This window comes from Anoplolepis gracilipes, chromosome 6 (assembly GCF_047496725.1).
Source record: "Anoplolepis gracilipes chromosome 6, ASM4749672v1, whole genome shotgun sequence".
Classification (NCBI taxonomy): Eukaryota; Metazoa; Arthropoda; class Insecta; order Hymenoptera; family Formicidae; genus Anoplolepis; species Anoplolepis gracilipes.
In genome coordinates this window covers 15,840,662-15,856,323 of record NC_132975.1, presented here as the reverse complement: position 1 = coordinate 15,856,323, position 15,662 = coordinate 15,840,662, and the positions used below count along the sequence as shown (strand labels likewise).

At 30.6% G+C, this 15,662-nt stretch overlaps 1 protein-coding gene across 1 annotated transcript; it reads left to right on the top strand.

The window, feature by feature from the left end:
• Abcd (ATP binding cassette subfamily D) lies at positions 1-10,122 on the top strand. The gene is made up of 9 exons (XM_072893960.1): positions 1-943; positions 4,545-4,783; positions 5,400-5,777; positions 5,977-6,071; positions 6,219-6,408; positions 7,333-7,430; positions 7,789-8,015; positions 8,639-9,095; positions 9,435-10,122. Exons 1-9 carry the CDS (start codon positions 354-356, stop codon positions 9,480-9,482), a joined length of 2,322 nt encoding a protein of 773 aa, XP_072750061.1. The 5' UTR covers positions 1-353; the 3' UTR covers positions 9,483-10,122.
• The last annotated feature ends 5,540 nt before the right edge of the window (positions 10,123-15,662 follow it).

The window sequence follows — 15,662 nt, the reverse complement described above, 5'->3', positions numbered from 1 at the left end:
GCGTCGGAGTCATACGTCAGACGTCAGTCGCCAGCTGGTGGCCGGCCCGTACGGTCATTTTTCGGCACGCGAGTTCTCTCTCACATACATAACCGCGTACCGTGTACCTATGTGCAGTCGAACGAGGCGTCTCTCTCTCTCTCTCTCTCTCTCTCTCTTTTTTCGCTTCTCTAAAGTTAGCGCGTGGACCGTAAGGTGTAGACAAATCGGCGCGGCGTGGCGTTCGGTGGAGCCGTAGATGCTTCTTAATCGCTATCGTGATTGTGATTTAGTCGGTAGCGCGAGATGCGCGGTGTTGAGATTCGTTGAGATTCGTCCGATATTTCGACGAAGGGGCACGAAGGTAAGGAAGAATGTCGTCGGTGTTCTCGAAGCTGATTAACGGCGCGTCCGCGCGTTACAGCGTGCGCCAGAAAACGTTGACGCGCGGCGTCGCCGGCACCGCGGCGGCGCTCTATCTCCTCAAGCTCGCCTATCCGCACATCCTCACTCGTTTAAAAAAATCATCCGGCCGAAAGAAAAGCCACGACCAGGGTCACTGTAAACGCAACGAAAATGGTACTGAACTAGCAACGGTACTACAAAACAACAACAGTCTTGCCGACAGTTCTACCGGAAATGGCAATGGAGGAAAACAGAGATTATCGGTCGGGTTGGATCGCGATTTTCTTCGACAGCTGATCATGCTGCTGAGGATCATGGTGCCGGGATGGCGAAGCCGAGAAATGGGTTTACTGGCGTGCGCGACGCTAACATTGCTGGCTAGGACCTTTCTGTCGGTCTACGTGGCCGAGCTGGAGGGTCAGATCGTAAAGAGGATAGTGTTGCGTGATGTGCGTGGCTTCGGCCTGATGCTCGGACGATGGTTCGCCATCGCTCTACCAGCTACCTTTGTCAATTCTGCCATCAGATACCTCGAATGCCGATTGGCGCTTAGCTTTAGGTACGCTCCTGCTTTTCTACGTTTCTACTTCTTTGACTACACACTAGAGAGTAGGGATATCTATATCTATCCTTTTCAGGACCGAGCGGCGCGAGGCATGCTTTTTCACATTTTACCGTCTTTTGCACGTGATGAATGCATGTTTTTCAACTGTATCATTTCAGTATTTTTCTCTTGTCATTTTTTTCTCTAATATGAAATTTAATTCAATTTTATTATGTCTTTTACGATTGAGACAAGTTTCAAGAGAGAAAAGAAACAGGAAGATAACATGTAGATGTAGGGTTGTTGAAACGAATTTATTTATAGCTTGCATTTATCTATATTGCGATTATAAAATGAAATAAAATAGATATTCAGAAAAAAAGGAAAAATATTACTATAAATGTTATCGAACGAGTAATAATGAAAAATGTTTGAGTCAACTTGATCAACTAAAATCTATGTTATTAAAAATGAAAAAGATTATATTTTAATCAGAAGGATTGTTTTATACGATCAAATTGGCAAAATCAGACTTTATTTATTTATTAAATGCTGGACAAATGACGACGTTTCGACCTTTGGTTTAGGTCTTTTTCGAGTCTGTAACGGAAAGGTTACAGATTTACGTTAAAAGTTTGACAAAATTATCATGTAAAAACCTATATATCAAGCATATATGTCAAGCATTTAATAAATAAATAAAGTCTGATTTTGCCAGTTTGGTTGTATAAAATAATCCTTCTGAATAATTTTCGTCACTGGCGATATAAAATAAATTATTATCGATATATTTTAGAATTAAATTTTTTTATTTGGTAAATATATCCTAATTATATAATATTTGTATAATCAAGTCTGTGTCTGTTCTCTCTTTAAAGATAGCGTCTCATTTATTTCTTCACGTTTTAAAAATTATAGTCCTTGCACAATGCCAGGCAACAGATAATAGGAACAGATAATAACACAATAAAAAAGAGAGAGATGATCTTTTTCTTTCTTTTTTACCTGTATTATTCCTTGTTTCTATTACCTGTTGCCTGGCATTGTGCAAGGGCCTTTAATCTTACATGTAATGAGAGAATATGATAAATGATTCTCTTTCAGATCCCTCTGGCCTTTTTTTCTATTTTTTTTAAGTAAAAATAAAAATCTGTTTATCCTATCTCTACTTTATTTTACACGTTATCTTGTACTTTTTGCAATTTAGAGCGAAATGGATATAAAATATGTTTACAAAGTTGAGAGATTATCAGCTTGAAGAAAAAAAAGAAAATGTGCAACAAGATGTACTAAAAAAGTACAGTTAAATAAATAAAAAATGAAATATTTTTTTGATAATATTAATCATAATACGAGGAGGAAAACCAAAGAACGTTCAGAAGTCAAACTCTAACGCGATATATTATTTTTCTTCAATTATACACACATACGTACACGCATAACACGCATGCAAACACACACATAAATAAATATTTATGCTTTGATTTGGATTCAGATTTTAATTGGTCTTCCTTTTTTTAATGCAACCGGAAATAACTGTTGATATTAATTTGTCCGGGGTTTGCGAATTCTTAAATCCGTCACTGATAATACAACGGTACAATGGCGTAAGGCGTATCTTTCCAATAAATACAGTTACAAGAATGTTATTATACATGACTGCAACAGGATACCTACGCAAATCTTGTCGAATCAAAAAAGTTTCCTGAAAATTCTCTGATTTGCAGTATTTTTTGTTCAAAATTCCAAGTAAAGAGAATATTTTCAAGATTTTTTAATACAACTTTCTCTCTAAAATAAATTTTTTTATTATATGCGTCTCTAATTATTTTCACTCATACGAAAGAAAATACAGAGCCTTTTAAGTTTCAAGTGCTAGATTTGTTTTTTTTAATATACTTAAAAAAGTGATTATAAATGCCTTTTATATCAGATGAGCATTTCATAAGAAAAGCATTCATTTGCATAAAATTTCCATTTTTTTATCAGTAAAAATTACAAAGAATAATATGTACTTCATATTCAATATTATTATATTAAGACATTGAATATATAAACGAAAAAAAAGAAAAAAAAGAAAAAAAAGAAAAAAAAAAATATATATATATATATAAAATATATTTTAAACGAATAATTTGGTTGTCTGGCTGACTGGTGTATGTGTGAAGCTGACGTCTCACTTCGTGGAAACTCACTAATTGTTGAAAGTTTTAGCTTTATTTTTAATAGTTTTAGAATTCTTCACAAATTAAACAAATAGTTCTGATTAATTAAATCAAAAAATTGGACAAAGCGAATGTGAGACGCCAAGTTCACGCTGCGTTTCACTTTGTATATGTAGCGACGATTTTTTAAAAATATTTCTTGCCCAATTTTAACCGTTTGAGAATTTTTCACAATAATTTTACAAAAAATTCTATGCGTAAAAATTATTAGAATAATAATTAAATAAATTAAATTGACAATTTAAATGCTGGTCATATTTCGATAGGTCTATCGATTAATGAATGTTATTCTGCAATCACTTTTAATTTCCAGAGAAAGAAAAAGTATACATAAAAATTATTAGAGTATATTTATTAAATAAATTAGATTGGCCGAGACGCTGGTCGTATTTCGGTTATTTTATCGACTTTAAATGAGATTTCATGTTATTTTATCGTTATGCAGTCATTTTTATTTTCCGAATACAGTTCTAGATATATATAAAAATTATTAAAATATTTATTAAACAAATTAGGTTGAGACGTCGGTATAACACGAAATCTCATTTACATTCAGCGTTTCGGCTGATTTAATTTGTATAAATAATTTTTACACGTGGAACTTTTTGTAAAATTATTGCGATACTCAATTTGTCTCGATTTTTTTCTCGAACTATTCTTTTAATGACAAGCGCTATTTATTTAATCTATCAAGAAATCTAAAACTTGAAAATAAAACCAAAACTCTCAACAATTAATGATTTTCCACGAAATGAAACGATAGTTTCACACTCACACACACACTCAAATGGAATTACACAAAATATGCGACAATCGCGACAGAAAAAATTAATTCCGTGAATAATACGTAATAAATTACCTCATACACAATAAATTATCTGATTGTTTCTTACAAAGCTCGTTGCCATCTTGACCTGCTCATCTTTTCCTTATCCTTCATCCTTGATCCATCTTCAAAAGTATTTACAAAACACGCGTTATATTTGGCACGACCCTTCCGATTTCGACACACATTACGTTGATACACGAAATCTATGACGGATTGGTATTTTCCTGGTTACGCCATACGAATGACAAAATCACTATTTGTAAAGACATTAATGATGCACTCTTCTACACACAATTAATTTATTATAGAGCGGAGATACGACTATCTCTTACCTCGTTATTTATATGTCCGGCATCTCGGACAATTTAATTTGTTTAATTAATATTCTAATAATTCTTTTATAAAATTATTAGAGTAGAATTTTCAAGTGCTTAAAATCTAGCAAGAAATATTGAAAAAATCGTCAGTGGGGGGTAAAGTGAGGATTTTTCAGTCTTTTTTATTTTCGCCGAAAGATAGTTCCTTGTGGGATAAAATATAATTTGTTGAATTGTTTGTACAGGGAACGTCTGGTAAAGCATGCTTACAAGATGTACCTGAGTCAGCAGACTTACTATAGAGTATCAGCATTAGACACTAGGCTTGGCGGTGCCGAGCAAAGACTGACGGATGACTTGTCCGAACTAGCCAGTTCCGTAGCTCACCTGTACTCTAGTTTAACTAAGCCGCTGTTAGACTGTGCTTTAGTCGGCATCGCGCTTATCTCGTTCTCCCATAAAATGGGCGCGAAGACGATACCAGGTGAGATTTTTATATTATATCGTTTTACATTAGCGTTAAATATAAATCTCTTTACTCCGAAATTATCGAGACGGAGAGACTATTCGCACGAGACTATTTTAAAATCACACCTCTGTTCTAATCACGCGTACACAGAATGAAAATATCTTTGCGCTCTTTGTCTTTTACCCGTTTTCTCGCTCTACGTATCACGTGATCATGCAAATATATAGTAGAAGAGCAACGCGAAAGAGGAATTCCAATTTACCGAGTTAATTTAACTCTTACTCCGTACTGCTGGGTTATTTTTATAACAACGTCAATTTCTCAAAACTTCATCAGAAAATAATATATTTAAGTAAAATATTTTTCAAATTTATTATTTGATTTTATTTAATCTTTAGAATGTTCAAAGAAGGTATATAAATTTTTTCCGATTTTTTAAAATACTTTTACATATTATTAAATTTATCGAAAATATCCTGAGCTACCTGTACCTACGGTTAGAAGGTGCCAAAAACAACAGTACGAAGTAAGGATTGAAATAATGTACACAACAGAATAGAAAGAGATTCTATTGTATTGCTATTATTATTACATCATCGGTATTATCGTTATTGTATTTTATTATCTATAGGACCACTACTGGCAGTAGCAGTTATTGGTTTAACTGGACAAGTTTTGCGTCTCGCTTCACCAAAGTTTGGCCAACTAGTTGCCGAAGAAGCAACGCGACGTGGCAAGTTGAGGGAAGCTCACGCTCGTATCAGTGCCCATGCAGAAGAGATAGCATTTTATGGGGGACACGACACAGAGCATCGTTACTTGAATTACGCATACAAGTCTTTGGTATCGCACTTGCAACGTATTCTCGCTGTCAAACTGTGGTATGTCATGTTGGAGCAGTTCCTCATGAAATACGTATGGTCCGGCACCGGACTCTTCGTTATTGCTATGCCATTGCTCTACAACACGGCCACATCATCGGGAAGCGGAATTAATACGGATGGCGATAGTGCGTATACGATAACGCAATGTCTGATTATGGATAGAATATCTCGTATAAAAAAAAAAAATAGAAAAAAGAAAACCAATGTGATGTCATATAATCACAAATTAGATTATTAATAAAAGAGATTTTTTTACGTCGTCTTTTTTTTTATTATTAATAAAAATAATGATAACGTGAGTGATTATGTTTATTAATTCATTAGATGCCGTGAGTGAACGAACGAGGTATTTGACCACTTCGAAAAATCTTTTGAGCTCTGGAGCGGATGCTGTCGAACGACTGATGTCTTCTTATAAAGTATGCATCTTATTGTTAGTATTTATTGATTTCTTTAAATTCCTGCTTTATAAAAAATAAGACAGTAATAAATAAAACATCAAGGTTGAACATATTTTAAAGATACGTCAAAGAAAATATATTAATCTAGTTCTTACATTGAAACAGGAATTAGTCGCGTTAGCGGGATACGCGGCACGCGTCAGCGAAATGTTGGACGTGTTTAAAGATGCTGCACTCTGCAAATATAAAAGAAACGTTGTCACCAGTAGTCCCTCGAGGTCCCTTTCAAATGGCAACGCTCAACAACTTGTAGACAAAATAATCGAATTCGATAATGGCACCCCGATAATTAAAGGTAAATCGAATAATTCAAATAAATACATCACATGGCAACAAAATTTGATTAATCAAACATATATATATACATATATATATATATATATATATATATATATATATATATATATATATACGATTAATCAAATATATATATATATATATATATATATATATATATATATATATATATATATATATATATATATATATATATATATATATATATATATATGATTAATCAAATATATATATATATATATATTTTTTTTTATATTATAATTTTTAATTTCTAATTTATATCGTTAAAAGTATGATTATATAATTAATTAAAATAATTTATTGTAATAATTAACAGCTTAAAGTTAATATTTAGTTTATTATTATTTGTAATTTTATTTTTTATGTATATTACAATTAATATTTTACAATATACTTATAATTTATACATTTAATAATTTTGATATTCAATAACATCTCAGGAGCTAAGTTATAAGAATCAAATACAGGTTTTTTGGTTTTTATTTTAGAGCCTATAAATTATTATTATTAAATTTTAATATTTTTGTATAATTTTATTTCATCTTAAACTGTACACAAATATTTCAATATTTCACAATTTAATCGAATATCTATTTTTACCTGACACTGAGTAATTTTCAAAAGATTTATAATTATTGTATGTGTGTGCTCGTTTATTAAAAAATAATTAACATAAAAATTTAGTTATTTTTGAATATTTAGTAAATAAAAAAATTAAGATTAGTGAGATAAGCGAGATTTTTATAACACGGTTTTAATTTGTATTTATTTACCTTTAATCTTAATAACTAAATATTGTAATTTTATTATTATAATGAGTAAATTAATTGTGTTTAATTTTTAATTTAGACATAATTATATAGATTATAATATATAATCTACAGAGCTTTTGTATTGTCAGGAATTGTTCAGGAAAGCATGGACGGCAGTATAAGTCTAATCAACGTGCCGATAGTCACCCCTAATTGCGAAGTTATTGTACCTAGCTTATCAGTTCACGTAAGTAGTTAATTATTTCATATACATATATTACATATATTATACATAACATATATTACATAGTCATGGAAACTCATTGTGTTCCAGTATTTAAAATTTATACGGTAAAGATATATATATATATATAATTTACCGTATATATGTTTATATATTTACTGTCTTTCTTTTTTTATGTAACACAGATTTTTAAATAATATGCGATAGTAATAAATAAATATATATATTTATGATATTATTACTGTTATAATTTTATTCTTATCTTTATTTATTTATATTTTTTTTATTATGTTTATTTTATTTTATTTTTTATTTTATTTATTAATTTATTTATTAATTTATTTATTATTACCTTTTATAGATAAAGCCAGGTGACCACATTCTGATCACTGGACCCAATGGCTGTGGCAAGAGTTCTCTCTTCCGAATCATCTCCGGTCTGTGGCCAGTTTATGATGGAACTCTTGTCAGACCAAAAGAAAGGAACTCGTCTGAACACAACAGACCTGCCTTATTTTATATTCCACAGAAACCCTACATGACTGTTGGTTGCCTTCGAGATCAGATTATTTACCCGGCGCATTCCAGGTTCTCATATTATTTATAATTAAATTCAATTATTTATAATTAAATTGAAGAATAAAACTATAAAAACAAAAAAGTTCTAAATTATTATACTGAAGCATGGACAGCAGTATAAGTTTAATTAATATAATAATTTAATTGTAAAGTTATTGTGCTTAACTTAACAATGTAAGTAGTCGCAAAACATTAAACGATTCAATAGAATTTTATATTCCATACAATCATGTTGAATTAAATTAATTATTATATTTATATTAAAGTAAATAAAATTATGTATGATTAGCTAAATTTTATAATTAAATATATACATATACAAATATTTATAATTTATTTTATAATACAATATACTATTTTATATAATCTATATTGTACACGTATGTATATATATATATTTTTTTTAAGTTTATTAAAAAAATTTAAACTTATGCTGCTATCTCTGATTCAGTATAATAACTTAAAACTTTATTTTATAGTTTTACATATATGTACATATATATATATATATATATAAATGTATTTATATATATTATTTATGTTATATTTCTTAAACACTTTTCGCATATATTTTTATAAATGTTTTAATTTTTTATCAGAATACAAATAGAAGAGGTATGCTTTTATTACAGCTCGGAGAATTGTTCGGATGAAGACCTGCTGCGACTGTTAGATGACGTGGACCTGCGAAGTATCGTCGAAAGAGAACCGGAGGGTTTTGATGCTCTTGGCGATTGGGACTCTACTCTATCGGGTGGCGAGAAGCAGCGGCTTGCGATGACACGACTCTTGTATCACGCTCCACAATACGCGTTATTAGACGAGTGCACGAGCGCTGTCAGCCTCGAGGCCGAAGGAATTATGTACGAAACTGCGAAGAAGAAGGGAATTACCTTGTTGACTATCACTCATCGAGTGGCGTCGCTCGCCAAGTATCACAAGTTGTTGCTGAGATTTGATGGAGAGGGCGGATGGACTTTTGGACCATTGGATATAAATACCGCATTATCGACGTCACCAAATCGAGAAGCAAATAAAAAAGAAACGGAGCGGAAAGAGACGAAAACCAATCATTATCAAATGCTGCATGTATGTTAAATATCTTGCATGTTTCATATATGTGAAAAGGAATTCATTCTTTCTTAATTTATCCGAAATTTTTTTAAGCTAACGCTACGTAATCATAATTACATAATCTCCATTTTCTCAACTTTAAATTCTTATTAGATCGTAACTTTTAACACGCGAGATTCATAAAAAATTGCGATTGCATAAAAGTAGTGATACATGTAACAGTAGTATGTTATGTAAGACTACATGTTGCACAACTTCTGTTAGATGTAATAGTAAATATGTTCATATTAATGTTGCATGTAAATGATTACTGTACACATATATAATTTTTAACATTTTGTTACTTTTTTTCAGGAGTTGCGTGATATACACCCTGAAAATACCTACGTGGGAATTAGTTGAAAACTACAACAGAATATACTTTAGAATTTTGTATTACAAACAAAATGAAAGATATGTATATGAATATAGAATATGAAACGAGATGCACTTGCATTTACGTGCGAAATGTTTTTATTCTATATCTCATATCTCTATTACGTATATTAAACTTCATATATAGAGTATTGATATGGATATAAAAAAAGATGATAGATAAATTATTATAGTGTGATATATATGAATGTATATATATTTTTTTAAGGTTAGGTTGCACGCTGCGGAAACTATTTTTCCTACTTTTAAAATAATCGCGGATGCAACACATTTTTAAATAACTTAAAAAATGTATATCATAAAATCGCAAAAGGAAAATTTATCAATATATACAGCTATTTTTGTAGATTGTACAATTTACAATCACATTTCAGGTGATGTGGTTATAATTAAGGGTAAAATTTATACAGACAATATAAATTGTGATGTGCAAAACAGCTATTTTTCGAACAAAAAAGTTTGTTGAATTTATTACAATATATTTTTTATTAGGAAACTTACGATTAATTGTATTGCCGATTTTAATAGGGTCTTAGAAAGCAATACTATTTATTAAAAAGATTTTATTAATGTGTTATAAACAATAATAAAATACTGTAAACTTCTTCTCTTGTTCGTCACATTCTATTCTTGTTCCACTCATATTTCCAATGTCCTTTATTTTCCCAGTTTCTATGTGCTGATTTTAATAAATAGTTTTAATGAATAGATTTTGATATATGCTTTCATTAGAGTGTACAAATGTATAAATTGGACGCGCTATATATAGGACGTGTAATAAAAAAAAATTCTTATATTTTTTTTTTTTATTTCTACTTCTACGATATCGATATATTTCCAAAACAACAATTTTTCATATTATATATTTAATGAGAAAGGAAAAATGAGTTATCGAGGCTTATAATAATTTTTGCAATAAAATTATTTTATGAATAACTTTTAGTATGATGTCGTAATATAAAAATGAGATAACGTAAGACATAGGAATATAATTATAAAATTTCAATTAAACACGATAAAATTAATCTTGCCTTTCCGGAAATATTCACATGATGAAAATTGAAAGAAATAAAGGAAGGAAGAGAGTAGTTGCGCGAAAGTTCTTCCTTCATTTCGGATGGAGAGCTTTTTGAGGGAGAGAGCTTTTGTCGACGGTGCAATTGCAGCTGCAACGTCGACAAAGGATCGCGTATTAAATTTACGCGTCCGTTCGGGCAAAAATTCAATTACATGTGTTTCTTTGTTTTGAAGATGGCCACAGGGTGAGAAGACGATGACGAGGGGTGGCAGCAAAGCGGTAGGGATGGGAAGACCCGCAATTCCCGATGAGCTTACCTACGGGAAACCTCGCAAACGCCAAACGTCGATATGCGCCGGCTCTCGCGAGCCGGTAGCAGCCATCTTGCCAGGTTTGTTGTACGTTCCTCTCCTCTCTTTTGCCAACTATAATGCTCCAAAGCAATTTTCGGCAATCGATACCTTCAGCGTAAAATCATGCTAGTGACTGATGCATTATTCGCTGATAAATTAAGCGAAATTATTTCTGTTAAACGAAACATTTATATTTCAAAACATCTTAACTCAATATTAAAAGAAACTATGTATTTTATATCACTAAAGAAAAAAAAATAATGTTGAATCAACAACATATCATCATTTTGTTGAAATTTATTTTATTAATTCAAAATCCGCAAACTGCTTTCAATCAAGTGTTTCAATGGACATTTTCTTTGTATATAGAATTCAATAAATAAAATTAGCAATTATCTAGTCGCGAGGTCGAGGTAAAAATGACAGTTCAACAGAACTTTCATTATTTTTATTAATGCTTCAATGAATTTTTCTAAACAATTTAAAACTTTTTCTTTCAAATCCTTTTATTTCATTAAAGATTTTAATTAATGGTTTGATTCTTTAAAATTTATTTATTTCCATTTTAGTCTATATCTTAATTTTAAATGCATTTTTTTTTTCATTTATAATTTAATCTTAATTTTGATATTTAATTCTTTCTAATTTATAACTTTATGTACAATTTGGTATTTTTTGTAAGGAACAAAAAAGATGAATAAAATTGTAAGTACATATTCATATAAAATTTCTTTCTGATTTTTTTACAGGTTTTATAATTCTCTTTAATTTTCAACATAAGTTTTATTTAGTCACGTCTCGCGTTTACCTCTATTTTAATTAACTCAAAGCAGTAGTATAGTACACCCGGCATTAATTATACACTTGGATCATCAACAATTTTTCAAAATAGTGTATCCTGCCTGAAAGGAAAAGACAATTTTCTACGAGGTCCTGTATAAATACAATACTCGCATTTCTATATCCTCTTGGATCCATCTGTAATGTATATGTATATGCATAACTTGCACTTTCTTTTCTCCCTTTTTTTTTGTCATTTTTATAATTAACTATACACATGGAATAATAACATTATTAATCAAATCAATACATGACATATTAATTTGATTAATAATGTTATTGAATTAATAAAATAAATTCAACTACGATGATGTTGTTGATTCAATATTTTTTTTCAGCGTATCAAAGGTATCGCTAATGTTTTCCATAGCTTTATAATTCTTCAATTTCGTCAACTTTATATTAATTTATATTGTAGCGATCATTTTTTAAATCAAAATATCTAATGATATGTATATGTTTTTTTCATGTTTTAAGAATACAAATTTCTCTGATGGCGATTTTGAAGAAATAAGGTAAACGTAAGTATATATATATATATATATATATATATATATATATATATATATATATATATAGATGCAACACTTATTGATATTCTGAAAACAGTTTAATAATATCTAACAATAGATTTGATTATAATTCAAATACATGTAAATGGGCAAATAAACTTTCAATAACTTATCAATTATTAATACCTATTGTGTGTGTGCATGTATACATAAATGTGATTATCTTTATTACTTTAAAAGAGACACAACACACAGACATATGTAGTACCTATATATATTCAAAATTGGATTTTGTCAGTAAAAAGCATCGTGTATACATTTTACAAAAGACTAATAAACTCTTAAAAAATAAACTTATATAAATACCAAAGACCTCGCAAAAACACTTCCTCGTATCCTTGCATCTTGCAATAAATCAGCATTATCCTGCGACCACTCACAATTGACTGATTAAACCGCATCGGGAGATGACAGTAAAGGCGGTAATCGTTCATGATTAAAGATCCAATCTGACAAGATAGCAAGCTACCTTGTCGGCGAAACGATTGAGGATTATCCCCGCGCGGTCGCGATAAACGTTTTGATCACGGTTACTTAATTAAGTCTACGAAATATGTTACGGAAATACCCACTCTCTTTCCATTGCGAGATATCGCGTTCGATATTCTCCGCACGAAGAAATATTATACTTCTGTACGTGTGTGTGTGTGTGTGTGTGTGGGGGGGGGGGGGGGTTATATCCACACTTCCTGGAATACCATGTGCTTGTAAATCGGTTAAAAATATTTTATCGAATACAATGTATAACGCATAAATTTCTTTATCCGCGTATTTTTTGATATAATATTTCATTCTTTTCAATATATTACGTTACAGCTAAATGAACAACTTTAAAATATCCAATATATAATTGCGCGAGGAATTTATATCAATTTACATCGGGAAGCCTTTTTACATACAAGGGAGAGATAGAAAATTGAGAATTAATGAAATAAGAGTTTATTTTCTTATTTTGTATTCTCTTTCTTTTATAATCCTCTTCAATTTTATATTAAAATATTATTAATAATTTTGCAATCCAGATTTTTTAATAAAGTTTTTTTTTTTTTTTTTTTTTTGAAAGAAAACAGAAATAAGAATTTATCAAGATTTTTATTAAAATAGCATATGGATTTTCGAATAGAAAAATTCCCGGTCTCATTTCTCAACCATACACACACCCATACACTGAAAAAAAATAATGTTGAATCAACAACATCATAGTTGAAATTTATTTGATTGATTCAACAACATTATTAATCAAATTAATACGTCATATATTAATTTGATTAATAATGTTGTTGAATCAATCAAATAAATTTCAACTACGATGATGTTGTTGATTCAACATTATTTTATTTTTCAGCGCACAATAGATCTTTCTATCGCTTTTAGAATCTCAATGACGTAGAAGTCTGGCTTTACTTGGGTTATCATCTCTGTATACGAGGGTGTACGCGGACGCGCAAGCCGACGTGCGGCCGGCTGGCACGCGCTGCATGTAATTCAATCGGCTATTCGAACAAACCATCCATGATAGGATCAGGGGAGCTGGACGTATCCTAATCCTGGGGAAACGGTTATGCCGTATATTGTATAATCATCTTGACGACGATTTCCGCCTTATTTTCTTAGCCGGCTCCTCGCAGGCAGATGCGCCGCTCGGTTACACCCATCTCCTCTCTTCTCCTTAATCCTTTTTCCAAATTAAGAAACTCGAAACTGCGTTATTTTTCACGCGTATAATCATTGGCGTGACAAATGTATATTGGCCCACATCTCCGCGACTTTACTTTCGGCTTATTTTTACATTTATTTATTTTTCTTTTTTTTTTTTTTTTTTTAATAATCATGTTTAGTTTCATTAATCTTAAACAAATTGCAGGAGAAATTTGTAATTGTATCTATGTTTGCATGCAAAAAGTGTGTTTGTTTGTTTTCTTACATCCTTAAACTCTCTTCGCATGATGTCACATGTGCATATGTGCGTGTATGCGCGTGTATGCGTGTACACGTGGTCATCGCGAAAAGATACGTATACAAGCAAGAGTGGAAGAGCGATTGAAATTCACGCGGGTGTTTGCATGATTTGGAATGGTACTTAATCGCCTCTCTTTCATTTCGATCGCGAGAGCAAACACAGGTGTGTTAAAACGGTGTGCCCCACGTCGTACCTGCCGTCGATTTTATCCACTGTACCAGTTTCTACGGATTCGCGACTCGAATAGGGGGTGAGAAAGAGTAAAAAGGGCGACTGAATAGTCGCTCGAGAAGGGAATCCGCAAACTCTGCTTTCAATCAAGTGTTTCAATGAACATTCTCTATGTATATAGAGTTTAGTAAATAAAATTAGCAATTATCTAGTCGAGATCGAGATAAAAATAACAGTTCAAAGACAACTTTCATTATTTTTATTAATCCTTCAATGAATTTTTTTAAACAATTTAAGAGTTTTTCTTTCAAATCCTTTTATTTCATTAAAGATTTTAATTAATGGTTTGATTCTTTAAAATTTATTTATTTCCATTTTAGTCTATATCTTAATTTTAAATGCATTTTTTTTCATTTATAATTTAATCTTAATTTTGATATTTAATTCTTTCTAATTTATAACTTTATGTACAATTTGGTATTTTTTGTAAGGAACAAAAAAGATGAATAAAATTGTAAGTACATATTCATATAAAATTTCTTTCTGATTTTTTTACAGGTTTTATAATTCTCTTTAATTTTCAACATAAGTTTTATTTAGTCACGTCTCGCGTTTACCTCTATTTTAATTAACTCAAAGCAGTAGTATAGTACACCCGGCATTAATTATACACTTGGATCATCAACAATTTTTCAAAATAGTGTATCCTGCCTGAAAGGAAAAGACAATTGTCTACGAGGTCCTGTATAAATACAATACTCGCATTTCTAATATACGATCCTCTTGGATCCATCTGTAATATATATGCATAACTTGCACTTTCTTTTCTCCCTTCTTTCTGTCATTTTTATAATTAACACATGGAACGATGCAATTAATAGGCATAGGCTCATATTAAGGTTTGTCAGAATTGTCAAATGAAATCCAAAATATAGTTTCTGTTAAATTATTTTCTATCTCTCTTTTATCGGTTCTATCTATTTATACTTAAAAAAGTAAAGTTTTAAATTAAGAAATGCTTTTCTGTTATTTAAATTTAATAAAAATGTAAATTTCAGAAGAATCTCGAATTTGCAATTGCTAATTACTTAAAATTATTGTTTTTGAGACGAAATTAAGACTTTAAGAAAAATGAATTTTGTGTTAATTAGAAAATGATTTGATGAAACAGAGCCATCCCGTATATAATGATGACAAAATTTTAAAAGAGCGAACCGAAAATACGATCCTGCC

Bases quoted from the DNA above. Each gene is read 5' to 3' on its own strand.
- Abcd (XM_072893960.1), top strand. From the start codon at position 354: ATGTCGTCGGTGTTCTCGAAGCTGATTAACGGCGCGTCCGCGCGTTAC. The intron at 6,072-6,218 runs GTATGCATCTTA...ACATTGAAACAG, and splicing joins GACTGATGTCTTCTTATAAA to GAATTAGTCGCGTTAGCGGG. The intron at 7,431-7,788 runs GTAAGTAGTTAA...TACCTTTTATAG, and splicing joins TACCTAGCTTATCAGTTCAC to ATAAAGCCAGGTGACCACAT.